The sequence below is a fragment of the Lampris incognitus genome, chromosome 9 (assembly GCF_029633865.1).
Source record: "Lampris incognitus isolate fLamInc1 chromosome 9, fLamInc1.hap2, whole genome shotgun sequence".
NCBI lineage: Eukaryota > Metazoa > Chordata > Actinopteri > Lampriformes > Lampridae > Lampris > Lampris incognitus.
In genome coordinates, this window is record NC_079219.1 from 30009111 (window position 1) to 30030984 (window position 21874).

At 43.6% G+C, this 21874-nt stretch overlaps 1 protein-coding gene across 5 annotated transcripts in view; it reads left to right on the forward strand.

The window, feature by feature from the left end:
- LOC130117513 (growth factor receptor-bound protein 10-like) overlaps positions 1-21874 on the forward strand; it is a 145248-nt gene that overhangs the window by 12356 nt on the left and 111018 nt on the right. For all 5 annotated transcript variants that reach the window (XM_056285607.1, XM_056285606.1, XM_056285602.1 and 2 more), the window contains exon 2: positions 12252-12378. In XM_056285607.1, coding sequence (XP_056141582.1) covers positions 12328-12378 — 51 coding nt within the window. In that variant the 5' untranslated portion in view covers positions 12252-12327. The remainder of the gene's footprint in view (positions 1-12251; positions 12379-21874) is intronic.

Sequence of the window (21874 nt, forward strand, 5' to 3'; positions counted from 1 at the left end):
CCACCTCGCTCCTTTCTCCCCCGATGAGGTTCTAAACCTCATCACATCCAGTCGCCCCACCACATGCTCCCTTGACCCGGTCCCCTCCCCTCTTCTTCTGTCTATAGCATCTGAACTCCTTCCCTATCTAACCCACCTCATCAACACCTCCCTCCAAGCAGGATGCTTTCCATCTGCCTTCAAGACTGCTAGAGTCACCCCTTTCTCAAGAAACCATCACTTAACCCCTCTGATGTCAAAAACTACAGACCAGTTTCCCTTCTACCCTTTCTATCCAAAACTTTCGAACGTGCTGTCTTTAACCAACTTTCTTTTTACCTCCACCAGAACAACCTCCTGGACCCCAACCAGTCTGGGTTCGGGGTGAGTCACTCGACAGAGACGTCCCTCCTTGCAGTGACAGAATCGCTGCACTCTGCGAGAGCAAACTCTCTCTCCTCTGTCCTGATACTCCTGGACCTGTCAGCTGCGTTCAACGCAGTGAACCACCAGTTCCTCCTGTCTACCCTGGAGTGGCTGGGTGTCACAGGCTCTGCACTCTCAATGTTTGCAACCTACCTGACGGGTCACTCCTACCAGGTGACATGGAGGGGATCTGTGTCGGAGCCTCGCAGACTGACTACAGGCGTTCCACAGGGTTCGGTTCTGGGTCCTCTCCTTTTCTCCCTGTGCACAACATCCCTGGGTTCTGTTATTCGCTCGCATGACTTCTCTTACTATTGTTATGCCAATGACACCCAGCTGATCTTGTCCTTTCCTGCCTCCGACACACAAGTAGAGACATGCATTGCTGCATGCTTGACTGACATCTTGGAGTGGATGGCGACACACCACCTGAAGCTCAATTTGGACAAGACAGAGCTGATGTTCCTCCCGGGGAAAGATTGCCCACACCGAGACCTGGCCATCACCATTGACAACACCGTGGTGACGCCAAATCGGACTGTGAGGAATCTGGGTGTGATCCTGGACGACCAACTGTCGTTTGCTGAAAACGTTGCATCGGTTGCTTGCTCCTGCAGATTTCTCCTCTATAGCGTCAGGAGGATTCGCCCATTCCTCACCGACGAGATGGCACAGGTGCTCATCCAGTCTCTGGTCATCTCCTGGCTGGACTACGACAACGTCCTCCTTGCTGGCGCCCCGGTGTCGGCCATCAGACCTCTGGAGCTTGTTCAGAAAGCTGCAGCTCGCCTGGTGTTCTACTGCCCTAAGTTCTCCCACACAATTCCCCTTCTCATGTCCCTACACTGGCTCCCAGTAGCTGCTCACATCCAGTTTAAGACTCTGGTGCTAGCCTACAGGGCAGTGAAAGGAACAGTGCTTTCCTATCTCCAGGCCATGATCAAGCCCTACACCCCCGCCCGACCACTTCGCTCTGCTGCCTCGGGACGCCTGGTTGCCCCGTCGCTCAGAGGCCCTTGCTGCCAATCGACCCGGTCACAGCTCTTTTCTGTCCTGGCCCCACAGTGGTGGAATGAACTCCCCACTGATGTCAGGACAACGGAGTCGCTGCCCATCTTTCAGCGGAGGTTGAAAACTCACCTCTTTAAGAACTACTGCCCTGTTACTTGTTCTTAGCACTTATTGTATTCACTCATTAAAAAAAATCCCTTTCTTGCACTTTTACTTTAGCACTGTTTTTGCTTTTAGATGCTTGTTTAGATGCACTTATGATCTCTGATGACTAGTAGTTCTCCTGATTTTCTACGTTAAATGCACTTATTGTAAGTTGCTTTGGATAAAAGCGTCGGCTAAATGACTGTAATGTAATGTAATGTGTGTGTTGTAAGTGTGCGGCATGTTGTAAGAGTCGGTAGTAGAAAGCTAAGACCTCCTGTGTTTGCCTAAATAAATATGCCTAACGTTGAAGGCTAAAGAGAAAACGGTCGAGCGTTGCTTATCCTCCATACGCAAGGAGAAGATTGCGCACCCCAGCTCAACCATTGGGTCAAAAATATCGTGATATTTGATTTTGTCTTTAACGCCCAGCCCTACGAAGTAGTGTCTCCTTTCAAAGAAATGGAAGGCTCCGCTGGCCGCACGCATTACGTTCGCGTTGGGTAGCGTCCAATGGCTGCTCCCATGTAAAAAAAAAAAAAAAATCGCCTACATTCAATTCTCGATGGCGACCCAGAGCAGGATAAGCGGTTTGGATAATCGACTGATGACCTGCGCGTTGTCCCGTTTTCCTTGCTGAAATAATTAAAAATCGATACAAGTTGTGATTGACCCGCTTAAAAATTATTAATCCAACAGACCTTTGACATTAGGAAATAAAAAGTAGGGTTTTTCTTTTTTTAACTGGGGTTATATAATCTGACATTTTGATCAAAATGATCTGACAACAAGCACTACAAAAGGGTCTGTACGTGGCTGGAGAAAGCGAAAAATAGTTTGTGGTCAAAACCAGGTGACGTGATACCTTGTAGAACAGGTATTATATCATATTTGCGCGACGCGGATGATAGAACTGTAACATTGCGATGCTGGGCGTCCGGGTAGCGTAGCGGTCTATTCCGTCGCTTACCAACACGGGGGTCGGCGGTTCGAATGTCCGTGTTACCTCCGGCTTGGTCGGGCGTCCCTACAGACACAGTTGGCCGTGTCTGCGGGTGGGAAGTCGGATGTGGGTATTTGTCTTGGTCGCCGCACTAGCGCCTCCTCTGGTCGTTCGGAGCGCCCCCCGGATCGGCAGAGAGGGGGTGGAGCAGCGACCGGTGACGGCTCAAAAAGAGCGGGATGACTGGCCAGATACAATTGGGGAGAAAAAGAGAGAAAATTGAAAAAAAGAGAGAAAGAAACATGGCGCGATGCTTGTGCTTGGACTAATGAATAGAAAATGAAAACGATGAATAGAAAATGTACATGTTGTGTTGACTGACGAGCTGTGATATACAGCCTTTTAACAATTTACATGGTGTCTCCCTGTCTGCCGCCCAGTGACTGCTGGGATGGGCTCCAGCATCCCTGCGACCCTGACAGCAGGATAAATGGTTTGGATAATGGATGGATGGATGGATGTCAGTAGCCCTGTGCTGAGATGTGTTCCATGAATGGACACAGTATTGGCTGAACTTAGCAAGTTTGAGAGCTACATCATGACGATAGTGGTTCAAATGATCTGTAGTTGGCGACTCATTGACTGTAGGATTAGAATCATATGTCAGTTTCACAATCTTGGTGAATCTATAGTAAAACATGGAGGAAAAATCTGGACCAATCCTTTGGAAATTGAAATTCCGTAGGGATGCAGTAACAGGCCCAACACAGTGGTGGGGGGATTTTATATAAGTGTACCCATGCATGCTATAACACTCCTATAAATTTGTGTAAATTCATTTTTGAGGTATGTTGATACCCAGATAGCCCACAAAAAATGGCCATATAAAATATGAAACAAATAAGTATTGGTTAATTGTTTATTACATACAACTAGCCCCGAGCACACCAGAGACAAGTGACTTGTGAACAACCTGAAAGAACAGAGGGGGTAACAAGCTAGAAGAACTATGAAAGGCAGAACAGGTCTAACAAAATCAAGAATATTTATTAAATTTCCCAATGTTTTCCAAACAATAAAACATTTTACCCATTTTGAGTACGATGTGGATCTGCTTCTGGAATGAGCCTTTAAGATTACAATCATCTTTCTCTAACCTTTTTAAACTATGCCTGTCCAGAGCCCTGGGCTGAGAGAGAGGTTGTATGTAGGACTGCTGTATGAGTCTATGACTCAGCTCATCTGCTGTCACCTCTCCCATCTCACTTCAGATGGGATAAGTCTGAGATTATAGTACTTGACAGGCCAATCTCTACCAGCTATAAGGACACTGCGTAAAACTGCAAATGCTGAGCTCAATCATTCCAACTTTTTACTACGTTGCTCTCCTGCCAAAAGGAATTGTTAGGGAAGTCATACACTGCTAATGTAAGATTCTTACTAATGTACGATAGATAGCCGCAGAGACATCTGTAGTAGACACAAATTTATTTGGAGCCTCTTGGCACAGTGAGCCTTTAGTGACAAACTGAACTTAAAGGTTCAAGATTTGCATAAAAAAGTATTCATTGAGCGTCTTGATTTCTCAAACACAACTCTTTTTTTCACACTATGTTTGTCTTTGAAACTTCCAAAGGCTTACTGCTTGGATTTGGCAAGTTAAGACATATTGTGTATCGGATCTCACCCACACCCACCCTTACACACGCACATGCACACGCACACACACACACACACGCACACACACACAAATGCACACATTGTTCTTCCTAAGGACAGCAATAGCTTCACCCCGAGGCCTTTCACAATTCCATTTGAAGATAAGTGGTGTCAAGCTAGCTCCAGACCCAGTGCCTGTCTCAGTAGTGCCCTGGGGCTTAGCAGATAAAACACTGGGCTCCTTGCTGGTACCTGACCCCTGGGGGAAGAAAAAAGGGGCCTTTTGACCCGCTGATATGTAAGGAGGAAGCTTACCACCATAGTATGTATGCGCTTGTTCAAATGCATACATGTGTGGATGTGTGAGAGACTCCAGCACACATGCTCACATACACACACGTACATAAACATGCACACCTACATAAACACCCACACGACACGTGCATACGCACACACACACACACACACACACGCACATTTGAAACATATGTTTTCCACTTTCTCTCATCACCACCTTACCTTTCATGGCTGGCCCACAAATCAATGCATGCAATGGGTGTGTGTGTGTGTGTGTGTGTGTGTGTGTGTGTGTGTGTGTGTGTGTGTGTGTGTGTGTGTGTGTGTGTGTGTGTGTGTGTGTGTGTGTGTGTGTGCTATTTTGCACACATTTTTTTTTCACCCGATACCCTACGCGGAAAGAATTTGCTCTTTGCATTCCACAGAGGACTGAGCAGAGAGCTCAACAACGCTGCGTTAAGCTGTGTCCAGTCTAATCAGCTGAGGGGTGTAGTGTAGAAGGGATTTTTTCCCCTTATTTAATCAGGCAAGTTGACCATGTAGAAAGTGTTTTTACTTTTAGAAAGGAACAGTCAAGGGTATTGGCTTGTATAGGGACTGCGGAGCCATACGGGACACCCGCTGTCATACTTTTTTTTTTGCTAAGCAGGTCGAATTGACGAGTTGGGGGTATGATGCCTTGCTTGAGGGCAGTTGAAAGCTGTTGGGGGAAGGTATGGTGAAAATCTTGACTTACTCATATTTTCTAGTCCATTGAATTGAAACAACATCCGAAATTAAGGTTAGTTTTTTAGTTGTCAGATTTCTGTTATAAGATTAATTTATTTTAATGGCACAACTTCAATCAAATCTAACGTAAAAGTGAACATCTAATTGACTTTTCATTTTAACACTTGAGAAACCTTAGTTTTATGATTTCAACTTGTTTGTAGTGTGGTGTAATTTAATATTTTAGGTCTTCCCATTTTGTCTTTCCCAGTGAACAAGAAAGATAGTATTTACCAGTCTGTTGATATGGCTTTAGTTGGACAAGTGAGGCACTGTCAGAGTGAAGTCGCATCTACCTTTCCGCTAAAACAAAACCACCAAAATTGTATTTGCATAAGTTCAAACATCTATCTGCAACTATTTTCCATTTGCGTAGCTATGACAAGCTGCCTGGATTGATAGAATTGAAAACAAATTAAGATAGCCCAACTCAAACGTGCGCTATTTTTAATCTGAAAGCCCAAACTGAGAGAGACCCAACACCGGGCTATCACTGACCTTGCCAGGATCACATCTGAAGCTGGTCCACATCTCCACCAACTTTTCCCCGAATGCATTGGTAAAATTATCAATACATGTTGGCTATGTTGAGGCCTCCGCGGTGATATTTACGTGGCCATACTATTCAAAAGAAACCGTGAAAATAACATTTAATCCGATTTAAATACTACTGTATTGAAAAAAGAATTTTTTTCCCAACTTACACATAAACCATCCAAGTGCATGTCAAGTATTGATTTTCATCTGGTACTAGAGGAAGCAGAAATATTGTACAAGGTTATTGTGTCAAAACCACGATCTCCTGTACACACCATGCAGTTGTGAGTTTGTTCAATCGAGCCCACAGCACAGACCTCTATAGACATTTGAATCTGATGGGACTGATTTGTCTTCCAGCATCACACACAAATGTCTGTTATGTGGTCTGGATTATCCCTGCTATAAATAACCCCCAGATATTTAGTGTGTTTCCCAAATGAGGGAAGGACGAGCATTTATAGACAAGCGAACACTTGACAGAGACTATTTGGAAGGCAGAAAGGACTGACAAATGGACACACAGACGGGAGAAACACAGACGGGAGAAACGGACAGGCAGGTCGACCGAGCGGAGAGAAAAAAGCCAACACAGGCTAGCAGACAAGCAGGCCGGCATAAAGGAAAGATGGATGATACAGGATGAAAGATAGACAGACAGATGAATATGCAGGAAAATTGACAACAGGCTGTAGTCAAGCCAGAAAAAAAGGTATTTAGTGGGAAGATCATTTAAAATAAGAACTCAAATCAATTCCTCATTTTATGGGGTATACTCGGAAGAGCGTCTCACAATTTGCTCATTTACTTACTTAAGCTTAAGAAAGTAAGTTCTTTATGATTGTAACTCAATCTGTGTGTAGAGTATAGTATATAATCAGCCGTTTCTATCCATTACAGGTAGTATTCATGTACCTGCCCTTTCTCTTTATAACTAAACACACTACTAACAAATTAATTCATAGTGCAGACATGTGGAGGATTAAATGTTAAATGTACATAAATCTAAACCTGTTTAAGCACTAGAGAAAATCAGACGGTTTGCTCCAAAGTTTGTCCATTAAATCATTTCCTTTTTGTTTCACATCATTCCTCTTTGACTAGGAAGCAACTAATTCTGCCAAGCGCGTCCACATCGTATAATCTCGTTTGGCTGATGTGGTCAGCTGTAATCAGACAGAGAGGCCAGAAACACAGTCCTGCAGCCTCTGATGTCTTTTGAACATCCATCTTTGGTTTGCTGAGCTGGCGAGTCCCAGCCCCTGATCCACCACCATGCAAATGAGGAGATCTCTTCAGGGAATTGTTGTTACAGTTTCAATTAGGCTTTACTTTAAATAGCCAGGGTTGCTGATGATCCCAAGCCTGGCCTTTGGCTTCTCCGCAGGGCTTATCATCCAGGGATGTTAAAGCTGAACCCTTGAGTTGTAAGCAAATATCGCCCAGTTAACCTCTACAATGACCAAGCTTGCTGGCCTACAACATTTCCATCAACAAATCTATCTAAAAACTTCATGCAATACCTGCCTATTGTAGTTGCAAAGCCCGGAGAGAGCCCGGGGAGATCCCTGCAAAGTCTGGTAGATATGCAAATGTCTGACCAGCAGTTACTCAGTTTTATAGATAAAGTTTGATTCATTCATACTGGTACATATTGTAAAACATTATCATTCTATGAGTGTGTAGTCTTAAAAAAAGTAAACGGCATAGATCATAATTGTATTGAAACTTCTAATAATGGTTGTCTCCATCCTTGTTAATTGACTCAGCTATATTGTAGCATAAATGCATCACTAGAGGGGCTTTCACAAAGAAAAACTCAGTCAACCTCTGCTGAATTATAACAAGTTAGAGACTACAAATCCTTACCAGAAAACGTCAGATGAGTTAAAGTCCTTCAGTAAAAACATGACAATATCATTTCTAGTCAGAACATCTTCAGCTGTGTTTCCGTGTTGCTGTTGTGTGTTTTCAGTAGATACGGCCCTGGTGGGCCTGTTATTAATGACTGCTATTGCGAAGACCCTAAAACCCCCATGTTTGAAGTGCACTGGCCAACATTCTCCTTCATGCAAGCTTGAGCAAAAATCGCTCTGACTAATCCAGATGTAGTCACCTCACCGCTGGGTACAGCCGGTCCAACCCAAAGTGCCCCTTTCTAGTGGTTTGACGCCGCTCGGATAATTACACTTTTAAGTTCAGAGAAGGTTAGGTTTCACTACACTGTTCATGTGGAAGGAAACTATCAAAGAGCTCCGGCAGAGTCTAATCCCAGGACTGGAATGACTTTGATTATGTCAAAGACCAAGTAAATATAGGTACATGTGTGTTTTGGGGCAATATGTCGCCATGGTACATGTAAGCATGGAAATACTTGGACTTTAAGGTATTTTAATGCTATGTGGAATGTCTCTTATGCTATATATGGAGTCAAAAGCAAAAATTTGCCTTGAAAGTTAATTCCCATTTTACCTTTATGTGATCTTTGACATCTGAATCCAAATGAAAGCGGTGTCATAGCGTGCTGCATTGAGCTGAATTTTATGGGCCCCAATGGGAAAGGCATGGGTGTTTTTGTCATTTCTTCACTAAAAAAGCCCACTTATGAAGTTGCGGCTGAAGCCCTTGACATATAAAAAACTTACAGTCCTGCTACAGCTGGTCAGCTGGTCTGGGGCTCCTAATGATGGGCCGATGTTAATTTGTTTTTGTTTTTTGTTTTTTTTGTAAACTGTGTGTCTGTAAATAATGCGTAAATGACAAGCCGTTTCCACATGCCAGTCAGCCAGGCCACACACATGGATTGATACAGTAACACACAAGTGCATGCACACACACACAGAAAACACGACTCATTACAAGGAAGCCCATTCTGCCAACTTAGTGGTCCCGGTGCCAAGCTCTTTGTTTAGAGTGCATTTATGGATGGATCATTATTTGCAAGCCCAATTTGGGAGGTCGAAAAAAACTCCCTTCATGTTTAGTTCGTTCAATAATTTGGCAAGGATGACACTTTATAGAAGCCTTGTCTTAGAGTTTAGCAGTGGCCTATCTAATCAACTGCCATTACTTTGTGCCATTACTTGATGCATGCTCAATAACCCAGGTAAGAAAACCAAAGAAGGTTGAATCAGTTCATCTGGATACAATGTTTATTGACAGATGCAATATCAGTTAGATGCACAATCTGTCAATAAACATTGTATCCAGATGAACTGATTCAACCTTCTTTGATTTGTGGGTTAATTACTGAGGGGCCTGTAGAGCTGAACCATGTACTGAGAAGGATTTTATTACAATGTACAGTATTCTGTAGCACAGGTAGGGATGGGTATCGTTAGGATTTTATCGATACTACTACTCTTATCGGTGCTGCTTATCGGTTTGGTACTTTATCGATACTCTTATCGGTTCTTTTTGATTATTATGCAAGAAAAAAAGACACTTAATTAAGAACAGAATCGACATTGCTTTATTATTCTATTATATAACTATATAAATATAAACAAATATTATTTATTCAGCAGCAACAGCAGCAGCAATGTTTTAAATGCGTCTGAATTATAGACTTTATAATCAACATTCAACAACAACAAATAAGATAAGAAAATAAAAGTAGATAAAGATAAAGAAAAAAAATATATTGAAAATAAATTTTTACAGCAAAAGGCTAACGGAAGTTCAAACAAACAAGAACCTAGAACATTATCCTAACAGTTCTTCTGCAGAAAAATCAACATATCTGCCTTCTCCGGCAGGAGTCGTGATCTCTCCTGACTTATAGTGTGCCCGGCTATTAGCCTAGCTAACTCCGTATCTATGGCTTATATATTTGTAGCTAAACAATTAGCTAAGCAATTATATTTTATTTATTGGCCTATTCGTAATAATTCGTTATTAGCCTAGCTAACTCCGTATCTATGGATACGGCTTACCTGCAGTGGACGTGGATGGAACACTACGAGCAAAGCAGTCGAAAACGCCGCATTTCTGCAGATTAATACCATGTTTCGACAAAAGATGTTTCGACAGATTGCTTGTATTGCCACCCTTACTGGCAAATGATTTGTTGCACTTGTGGCAACGAGCGTTGTTGTCATAGACTTTTGAAAAATATACCCAAACTTTTGAACGTTTAGTTCTGTCCGCCATGATGAGCACTTGAGCAGAGCTGTCTGTGCGAGTGTGAGCGAGTGTGTGGAGCACAGCACAGCCCCGCCCCTCGCGCAGTAAGAGAGAGACAGAGAGATGGAGAAAACGGCAAACAAGATTATGTTCGCGACGTTTAAATTCCTCGAAAAACACAATTGCCACAATATAAATCTCACTCCATGATTTCTCGAGTACCTACCGACTACCGATAGCAGAACTGAAAACGTCGGATCTTAAAAATGCTCCGGTTTTTACTAATTTAGAACCGGTTCCCGTTTAGAACCGGGTTTCGGGGGGCATCCCTAAGCACATGGCTTCCTTTGGTCAGAAAACAGGATGGAAAAATGGGTCCCAGCTTCACATCTGTAATCCTGCACCAATGTAGTTCAAGAGTCAAGCTTTGCTCGTGTTCTGTTTCTAAATCACAGTAATTTCCAGCCAGTGCGTACTTGAATGCCAACATAATCCGTAAAAGAGTATTGTGTTGTTTATTGGTTGGAATATGATATATCATTAGTACAATGATCTGAACTAAGTTACACACACTGTGCTGTCAGGCTGGATTTACTTAAAGGCTAGTTCATGTTTTTTAGTGCAGTCACTGGATTTATGTCTCTGACATCACCTATTCATGTTTTGTTGTGTTCATTCAGTCAGCAGCGCTTGCTGGTGGTCTAGCCAGCGGGAAGTGTGGTCCTCCAAATGCCCACGGACTGGTTATGTAATCAAACACGTCTAGAAACAGCCATCGAAACAGCAGCAGAGCTTCTCAAAGGCCCTGAGGACTCCCGATAATAGAGCCTGTGAACTCACAAGCACAGCCACACACACGTGTGCTGCAGACACGCGCACACACACATGCACATAACCGCATGTGTGCACACAAATATGCACAAGTGGACACAAACACTTGCAGTGCAGCCACCACATGGGCAACCACCCCTTGCAACCACTCCCACAAACATCAGATAATATTAGCTGTCGAGAAAACAGCAGGTCATATTTTTGAAATACCAACAGAGGGTCGTGACCTGGCGCATAAAAGACCATCATAGTTGCGAGTTGGAGCTGCAAGGCTGAAAATACACCCTGGGGTCTAACTTGAGTGCTGGAGAGGAGCCTGCAGTTTATTTCTGGGTCAGTGTTTACAGGTGTTTGTTAAGTGGCAGCTGTGCCAGGAGGTTAATAGGATACCCGCTTTAAGAAGTCCAAATAGACTGAAGTCCACCAGGTCAAAGAGGGAGGCGTCATAGTGCTGAAGAGGGCCTTTCAATGTCCCCTGAGGGTTGGATTGTTTTACAGTCTGCATAGGAAAATGCATTTAATATAAAGTACATAGTTATAGAGTTAGTTATTGGAATTGCTGTAGAACAAGAAGATTTGTTTAACACTGCTGCACACAACACGGGGTGGGTTGCTTCTTATCGGTTATTTGTACGAATGTGCTATAAAGTTCACATGTGTATGAAATCATTTGACGGTCCATTGTGCAAATAAATGACAGATGCTGTGGTTTATTATTGCTCCTGCAATGCACTTAACAATCGGTACTGGCAAATGCTGCTATAGTTTTGCTATGGTGTGCTGCATAAATATGTCTTTGTGACTGAACACAAAATTTTAGACCGAGCAAATGGACGCGACACTTGCTTTGTCGAAAAAATATATGCACTTTTTTATTTTGGCTGTTAAAATTGACGTTTTGGCTCCTGTGGCCTTCATTAGATAATTATCAGATTTTTAACTTCGGCTCTTTGGGCACAACTCTTCTTTTTTCCCCTCTCTCACCGAACACAACATCTGACCCATAACTGTGTCACATAATTCATGGCACGCTAAAAGTCGGTAATGAGTGTCACCATGCCACGACTGGCTGAAACGAACCAACTTTTCCCTTTTGTCAGCTCATATTTTCATCATTTGGGCAGCTGGTTTTCATTCTATTCAGCAAATAATTGTTAGCCCGATTTACAAAGAATGCAGTAGCATAAATGTTGTTTTTGTTGAACACCCTTTGGATTCAACTTCAGACCAAAAGGAGGAGGGTTTCTACCCAGAGGATTCAGAATGAGACTCTCTAGTGTACTCACAGTGTAAAAAGGGTCGACATCCACTGGTCCAATCTTTACTGGGAGCCCGTCGATGTCGTTTACTGTGGGCCTATGTGGGTTAAGAAGTGCTGTGCTATATTGGTCTGCTCAGCTCCTAGACTTCATCTTCCTCCTACTCACATCTTCTCCTCTCTGTCTTTCTCTCTCTCTGTCCCCCTCTGTCTCTCTCTTCCCTTTTTTATAGATTTCCCACTAACCTTCATCTCTGTTTTGCATCTCTGCAGGTGCTGTTCTGTCCATTGCCAATCGAAAGTGAGCCAGCTGTGTGAAGAGAAAGACAAGTACTGAACGGCAAAGAGAATGGCTGTGGCCGGGTGTCCGGATTATTTCCTGCACCATCCAAATTATCAGGTAACTAGTGTTTTTTCTTTTTGTTCTGCTGTTTCATAGCTATGTTATTAAATAGCCATCATTAAAACACAATTTTTGTTCATTAGTCACGTGCAGCTCAGTCGGTATTTGTCGGCATGAGCTACTGTCTCCCCAGAGTAGAAACCTGAAAACCAAAACTCCCAAACATGATCAAACGCCATCCTTCTTTTGCCCCCAACTAAACCTTATTTGATCATGATGTAGACAGTTCCAAACATCCCCATGAAAAAAAAAACAAAAAAACAAAACATCAGGGTCCCGTCACTGTGTCCTAAATGTCTCATTTTTTAACCTCAGCGATTATCCCTGAAGATATATGATTTCACAAATTCTCACATGGAGGCCAAGTTCAAGCTGGCCCGCGGCTCTCCGGCTGCCAGTGCCTTTCTCACATGAAAGTTAACAGGGAGTGCCCACTTCAAAAATGAAGAACTTGGTCCAGTGTCTTTGAGCCAGAGTGGAGTGCTTTCGAAAGTCGTGAAAAGTTGAAGTTTTTATGGACGCGCATATGACATCAGCTGCTTTTCTTGTGAGCCGGCCAATTACAAGGAAGGAACTGTTGACAGTTCACAGAGAAACAAAAAACAGAGTGAAAAAGAGGAAAGAACTGGTAGAAAAGCTGGTTTTGGCTGTTGGAGCCAGTTCCCAGAAATTCTGATTATAAACAGTCACTATGGGACCAAGTATGTGTGTGTGAGTGATCGGCCTAACCACATATTGACGATAGTTGTGACTGTGGAAGCGTCTTTTAAAATTGGCTCACACTCATGGTACATATTGAACCTTTCTAAACCTTTTGTTGTACTGGATGAGGATGTGGAATTTGAACTCTTGCACATTATACAAACCATCAACTTTGGAGGAAAGACATCTTTCTCTTTTCGTTTAACTTGGGAAATTTATATAATTTATATAAAGCTTCAGAAGATGCTCTTAATAAAGGCTTATGACTATGAGCAGAGTCACTGAATATGTCAGTCGGGCAGAGATCAGTAATCACATTTAACTTTTCATGTCTAAAACCCTGAACATGGCATAATAAATCCTTCAGCAATTTTTTTTTGTAAATGACTAATATAGTGTTTTATCCCGTTATCCATAACTGTTCTCAGTTGTCTCAAGAACAGTGAGAGTGTGCTCATTAATATTCATGAGACAACCTTTGACTGACATGTACTAGCAAGGGTTGGTGGTATGGGTAGGCCGGGTTTCTTATTTTGATGATTTGATTTTGATCCGATTGGCCGTATGTAAATGAGCGTGTCTGATGACACCATGAGTATAAATAAAAACATTGGCTAAGAGAATCTGAACAGGGGGGAGCTCTTTTAAAAAGAGAAAAATAGGGGGTGTCTGGGTAGTGTGGTGGTCTATTCCCTTGCCTACCAAGATGGGGATCACCGGTTCGAATCCCCGTGTTACCTCTGGCTTGGTCGGGCGTCCCTACAGACACAATTGGCTGTGTCTGCGGGTGGGAAGCCGAATGTGGGTATATGTCCTAATCGCTGCTCTAGCGCCTCCTCTGGTCAGTCAGGGCGCCTGTTCAGGGGGGAGGGGGAACTGGGGGACTAGTGTGATCCTCCCACATGGTACATCCCCCTGGTGAAACTCATCACTGCCAGGTGAAAAGAAGCGACTGGCGACTCCACGTGTATCGGAGGAGGTACTATGTGGTAGTCTGCAGATCTCCCTGGATCAGCAGGAGGGGGTGCAGTGACCAGGACGGCTCAGAAGAGTGGGGTAATTGGCCGGATATAATTGGGGAGAAAAAAGGGGGAGGGGCGAGAGAAAAATAGAAAAACTGAATTTTGATAATGTTATACAGTAGAGCTTGTACAAGACACATGACGATTAAAGAAAGATTTATGTTAGAAAATGTCAATTTCATGCCAACTCCAGCTATTGATCAAGCTCTTATCTTTTTGACTCTAAAGATAAAGCTGGGCCTTGATCATTTTTTTTAAGATTATATTGAAGTTACATATATTTTATCAAATAGTGCGCAGTGCGGATTGAGCTGAAAGAGCACAGAAAGAGATTGTAAACCTTTGGTGGCACCAATGTATGATTTGACCCCATCATGCTCACTCCTTTATAAACAAACAGTATTTCAGTGGCACAGGCTACAGGTTGTTTCTCCTTACAAATTGTAATACCCAGGGCCTACGCATTGAGTTGAATGTACCTGCCGCAGCCCATAGATTTAAGGCCCAGAGCTTTAAAGGGGGGTTGAGGTGGGTGGACAGTCAGTGAATGGTGGTGGTATGGTCACAGCATTCCTCTGAAGTGAACACATAGCATTCACATAGTGCTGCTTAGGGGGGGGTGCATGATGTAAGAGTGCTGGTCCACCACTATCAGTGAAATCTCCCTCATTTCGACTGTCGCACCCTTAGGTGTTCCCCCATCAGACGTGCGCACATGCATTCATATAAACTGGTAGCATTGTGTTGAAGGGCTCTATTTTCTTTGGGTTCACATCCAGTGGAAATAATTTTTTTGTGATCGGTATCAAGATAAACCATCGAAAGTCAATCCAGTGTCCAAACAGTCAGGGCGCATACTGCATATTTTGAATCTTTGCAAACACTTAGATGTGAAAAAGAAAATCCCAATTGTCTTCAAATTTGAGTTTATATTACAGATATTCAGCTTTGACCCGTAGACAAATTTTGTCAAAGTCAGCAGGACCTCTCTCTCCGTGAATTGAGGTTTGTATTTGGCTGTGTCTTCCATCTCAAGATAGGTTATTTAAGTCCAGGAGGGGTTGAGAAATGCTTGGCTAAGAGCCAGAGCCATGTCCTCACCACAGGGTGAATGGAAGCACACCGCAGTGCACTCTTTTAGCCCGCCAACTGCATGGGGTCATTGCATGTTGACAGCATTTCCTTTTATCATTGTCTCCCTTCAAGCCATTTCTTTAAGTTGGACTTTTTGACTTAGAGAGGTTAACATGTATAGTCACGGACCTTGGTTGACACTGGTTGATCCTTAACACTGGAACCAGTAAGGTCTTTATTTTCTCAGACTAAGTACAGTAAGTTTCAGTACAGTAAAGAAGCCTGACTTTTTATATGCTTTCTTGAATGCTGCAGGAATTTTTGCTTCTAGATTTTGGGGGTAGTATCAGCCTGTAAATATCAGATAGCATACCAAGAAGTCTTGTAAGGTGCCGCTGTCTTGTTTGCTGGATCGCTAAACTAATTTCCTTTCTGCTCCTGTTGAGGCATAGGACTGCCATGCATCAGGGTTATGAATAAGCCCTGTAGATGTAGCTAGGACTCTATCTATCTATCTATTAGTTAATCAATCAATCATTTATTATCGACCAGTTATTTATTTATTTTGATTCCCCCCCTTTTTCTCCCCTGGCCAATCATCCCGCTCTCTAGAGCCAACCCGGTCACTGCTGCACATCCTCTGCCGATCTGGGGAGGGCTGCAGTGCAGACTACCACATGTCTCCTCTGATACATGTGGATTCGGAGTCACCAGCCGCTTCTTTTCACCTGACAGTGAGGAGTTTAACCAGGGGGACATAGCGTATGGGAGGGTCACGCTATTCCCCCCACTTCCCCCTCCCCCCCAAACAGGCACCCCAGCCAACCAGAGGAGCTGCTAGTGCAGCGACCAGGACACATACCCACATCCGGCTTCCCACCCGCAGACATGGCCAATTGTGTCTGTAGGGACGCTCAACCGAGCCGGAGGTAACACAGGGATTCGAACTGGCGATCCTTGTGTCGGTAAGCAACGCAATAGACCACTACGCCACCTGGTCACTCCCCAGTTGTATTAACTTAAACCACTGTAGCCAAGTCTTCTCTGTCACCGCGGTTGAAAGGGCCTCCAAACATCTGGGTCATGGTTTTATTGATGAACTTTGACCTCTTATCCAGAGGACCGAGAGCTCAGTCTCTCTGCAAATACTATTCACAGTCTAGGGAGGCAGGTTTTCATGAACTTAAATACTCATGATTAGGTAAGGTGTGTGTGTGTGCGTGTGTGTGTGTCCTTGAGTGTTTGGCTGGGGAGGAATGGGGGTGGTGTTCTGTGTATGTTTGTGTGTTTGTCCCTTTGTTGCAATGTGACAAGTTGCTGTCATATTGACACAAACTACTAAAACTTTCCCCGGCAATGATGTAGTAGATAAAAATGTGCAAAGTACTTTGCTCCTTTGAATATGAAGGTTATCTTGCATACGTTGTAAAATTAACCTTATTTCAAAAGAGGCCTACACTGTATAATGTTTTGAGGAACTAGCCCAACAAAAATAAGATTACAGGGAAAAGGCATAACGTCTTGGGCAAGAAGAAACTCCCATTGGCACAGTAAAACTGCACATAAGGTGTCCATAAATAGACCATTGTAAATGTATGTAGTTAGTTCTTAGTGTGACTGCCACATGGGCTGAGTGCCTTTATGCTGCTGTCCCGTTCTCTAAAACACATCAAACGCCTTGGCACTACATTTTATCTCACCTCGAGACTCATTTCAATATTTTCAAAGTATAACGAGTGGGGATTTTTTTTTTTAAAGATTTTGGCCATTAAGGACTGTTCTACCATTCTTGGAAGCTTTAAAACCTCTAACACAGAGAGAAGTGACAAAATACACTTAGTTATTTTTTTTTCAAAGTTTTGGATGGACTTGAAATGCAAAGTTTAGGACTTGGGACTTGAAAAGCACCCACTGCACAGACTTCTATAGACACCCACCCCTGGCACGAGGACAAGATTTGAGGATGTAGGACGGCTGCTTTGTATTAAAACAAGAGAGTTAAGACCATGTAATCACTTCTTGAGTGTTTAAGGTATTTACCGGTTTTCTTGTTTACTCTTGAGAATTAGGCCGGCCTCGGTCTTCCTTGCTGAGCTAACTATGATGGGCCAAGACAGCACGACTAACTCTGATAATGCTTGATCAGACCCTGGGGCCCAGATGTTATCCAGAAACACTGCAGAAATGGTACTAGATGCAGATGCTGCAGTTTTGGTTTTACTTAAAGAAAGACTGATATGCCCTTTCTGAACACATTTTTTAACATTGGGAGTTTGAATCATAACCGAAAATAGGTGTGGTTTTATGATTTCAAAGCTATTGGCTATTGTCTCCCTGGGTGTGTGGATCCATGTCAAACGTCACCGCGCTACCACTACCGCTCATACCGCTCATCTCCGCCGACATGATAACTGACCGATAAACGTCGATTAATATCACAATTCAGTGGTTATTTTGACTTCATAACTCAAAATCTGTTATAAACAACAATAACACACAGGTACGTAGATATAAAGTTTTTATTTTAGGGTTTTAAACATGAGCGGTAGCGCGGTGACATTTGACATGGATCCAGTTAGCCAGAGCTCTCATACGTAGTATAGAGGGCTGTGTAACCCTATATGCAAATTGACTAGTGTCTACATATGCACCGGCACAATTTGTAATTGGACACCATCTACAGCCAATCACAGATCTCTCTCGAGTGGCCGCAGATGCGCTGTTTTGGCTACTAAATTTCTCCATGGTCACATTCCAACTCAGAACGTAGCCTATCAATAGGAATTTTCAGATTTTGATGTCAGTATTACTTTAAATCTGGACATTTCTCCTTTCTTTTCTTTTCTTTTTTTGTGGGGGATTTGTTTCCCCCTTTTTTTCCAATTGTATCTGACCAACTACCCCACTCCTCCGAGCCATCCCGGTCACTGTTCCACCCCCTCTGTCGATCCGGGGAGGGCTGCAGACTACCACATGCCTCCTCCAATACATGTGGGTCACCAGCCACTTTCACCTGACAGTGAGGAGTTTTGCCAGGGGAACATAGCGCGAGGAAGGATCCCACCATTCCCCGCAGTCCCCCCCCACCCGCCCCCCGAACAGGCGCTCCAACCGACCAGAGGAGGCGCTAGTGCACCAACCAGTATCCATACCCGCATCCAGCTTCCCACCCGCAGACATGGCCAATTGCATCTGCAGGGATGCCTGGCCAAGCTAGGGGTAACAAGGGGATTCAAACAGGCGATCCCCGTGTTGGCAGGGAACGGAATAGACCGCCATGCCACCTGGACATCCCAAATCAGGACATTTCTAAAAAAAAAAGAGGGAGTAATAAAGTCGAGAGCAGTTAATTCACAAAAGTCATCATTCAGTGCGTATTTTTGATATTCTGGTCACAGTTTATGCTTTTGACAAAGCAAGGAGAAAAATGTTGGAGTATTCCAGTTGTGTTTTCATCCTGAAAAATACCCATTTACTTTCCCCTTCAGAATCAAGAACACTTTATTAGTCATTTCAACTCATTTACTTGCGCACATGAAGTGAAGTGAAGTGCCGTTTCCCCCAGCCCACAGCAGTGCAGCTACAGACAAAAACACATTCAAGAACCAAAAGAACACACATATTCAAACTAACACATACACTCACTGGCCACTTTATTAGGTACACCTTGCTAGTACCGGGTTGGACCCCCTTTTGCCTTCAGAACTGCCTTAATCCTTCGTGTTATAGATTCAACAAGGTACTGGAAACATTCCTCAGAGAGTTTGGTCCATATTGACATGATAGCATCACGCAGTTGCTGCAGATTTGTCGGCTGCACATCCATGATGCGAATCTCCTGGTCCACCACATCCCAAAGGTGCTCTATTGGATTGAGATCTGGTGACTGTGGAGGCCATTTGAGTACAGTGAACTCATTGTCATGTTCAAGAAACCAGTCTGAGATGATTCGAGCTTTATGACATGGTGCGTTATCCTGCTGAAAGTAGCCATCAGGAGATGGGAACACTGTGGTCATAAAGGGATGGACATGGTCAGCAACAATACTCAGGTAGGCTGTGGCGTTGACACGATGCTCAATTGGTACTAAGGGGCCCAAAGTGTGCCAAGAAAATATCCCCCACACCATTACACCACCACAACCAGCCTGAACCGTTGATACAAGGCAGGATGGATCCATGCTTTCATGTTGTTGACGCCAAATTCTGACCCTACCATCCGAATATCGCAGCAGAAATCGAGACTCATCAGACCAGGCAACGTTTTTCCAATCTTCTATTGTCCAATTTTGGTGAGCCTGTGTGAATTGTAGCCTCAGTTTCCTGTTCTTAGCTGACAGGAGTGGCACCCGGTGTGGTCTTCTGCTGCTGTAGCCCATCTGCCTCAAGGTTCGACGTGTTGTGCGTTCAGAGATGCTCTTCTGCATACCTCGGTTGTAATGAGTGGTTATTTGAGTTACTGTTGCCTTTCTATCAGCTCGAGCCAGTCTGGCCATTCTCCTCTGACCTCTGGCATCAACAAGGCATTTTCGCCCACAGAACTGCCGCTCACTGGATATTTTCTCTTTTTCGGACCATTCTCTGTAAACCCTAGAGATGGTTGTGCGTGAAAATCCCAGTAGATCAGCAGTTTCTGAAATACTCAGACCAGCCCGTCTGGCACCAACAACCATGCCACGTTCAAAGTCACTTAAATCACCTTTCTTCCCCATTCTGATGCTCGGTTTGAACTGCAGCAGATCGTCTTGACCATGTCTACATGCCTAAATGCATTGAGTTGCTGTGATGTGATTGGCTGATTAGAAATTTGTGTTAACGAGCAGTTGGACAAGTGTGCCTAATAAAGTGGCCGGTGAGTGTATATCCAAACCACAAAAAAAAATCACTGTCCAAGGAAAGTGTTTAAAAAAAAAAATTCTCCCAATCAATAAACTGCTTGAACTTTTGTTAGGTTGGCCATTTTATAATATGAGATTAAATTTATTGTATCATAACACACGGATGGGTAAGCATAAATTATAATAAAGAATATTATTGATCCGTATAATATACTATATTCTCTACAGACAAGTCAAGTCAAGTCTGTACTAAGTTATGAAACCACTAGAGATTGACTGTCTGCAGCAACCTGCTGTATTCAGACACCGCTAGCATGCAACATAACTGCCTGTCAATCACTTGTTTCAACCAGCAAAATTCATTTTAAAATCTAAAGTTGACGGTTTGTATACTGCAGGTGGTCCAGTTATTAGGCTGAATGTATTCCAGTTAGCAGCAAGGATCAAATCAAACGTCTTCCCATTCACTTTTCACTCCCAAGTGTTAGACACTAAACTGGACCGTTTCTTATTTGGCCAATTTTTCTTCTTCTTTTACCAAAGTCTCCAACCCTGGTTGGTAGTGATATAAGTGGAGATGGATGTGATCCACTTGAAGGTGTAACCCACACACACCCAGTCAGTTACAGTGTTATCCATCCATCCATCCATTATCCAAGCCGCTTATCCCAACTGGGGGCCGTGGGGATGCTGGAGCCTATCTCAGCAGTCAGTGGGTGGCAGGCGGGGAGACACCCTGGACAGGCCTCCAGGCCATCACAGGGCGCGCACGCACACACACACACACACACACACACACACACACACACACACACACACACACACACACACACACACACACACACACACACACACACACACACACACACACACACACACACACACACACCTTGGGACAATTTAGTACGGCCAATTCACCTGACCTACAGGTCTTTGGACTGTGGGAGGAAAGCTGAGCACCTGGGGGAAACCCACGCAGACACAGGGGGAACATGCAAACTCCACACAGAGGACGACGCAGAACGACCCTCAAAGTTGGACTACCCCAGGGCTCGAACCCAGGACCTTCTTGTTGTGAGGCGACCGCACTAACCACTGTGCCACCGTGCCGCCCTACAGTGTTATGTATTCTAACAATAATGTCCACTGGCTTTGTATAGAGGGCTATGTAGCAATGTGGGATTAAAGACTTAAATTATTATCTCTGCATTTTTGTGCAAGAACTGATGATGTGTGACAGCTGAACATGAGCTCGTGCATTTATTTTGTTAGTTATATTCATAAAATACTTTGAATAATGATAGCTTTTATACTCAGAACTTCGATGGTCAAATGCATCCTGGATTTTTCTCTTTAAGTTGACCTTACAGAGAAAAATCCAGGATGCATTTGACCAAAGAGGAAAATGCCCTATGGATGGCTTTAATACAGATTGATTAACCTGACTCATGAAAACCTGTGTGCAGTTTGAGTTTTAGTGTGTGTGTGTGTGTTTGTGTTTCACTATAGAACACTAAGCACTCTCAATTGCTCCATCTTTCAAATACTTGGGCAGCATCCTTTCTGAGGGCTGCAACACTGATCACGAAACTCAATAGAATCAAACAAGCCTAAGGTCTTCCAAAACAACCAGCTCCATCTGTACACCAAAATTGCTGTTTATAAAGCCGTCTGCATCACATCTCTCCTATACAGATGTGAAGCCTGGGTCACATACAGCCACCACCTAAGGTTGCTGGAGCGGTTCCACGTAAGGTTTCTGCAGCGAATCATGGGGAACATGTGGCGTGACCATGTTCCTCATGCTGAGATTCTTGCTAGGACAAACTGCAAGAGCATAGAAGCCACGCTCACCGAA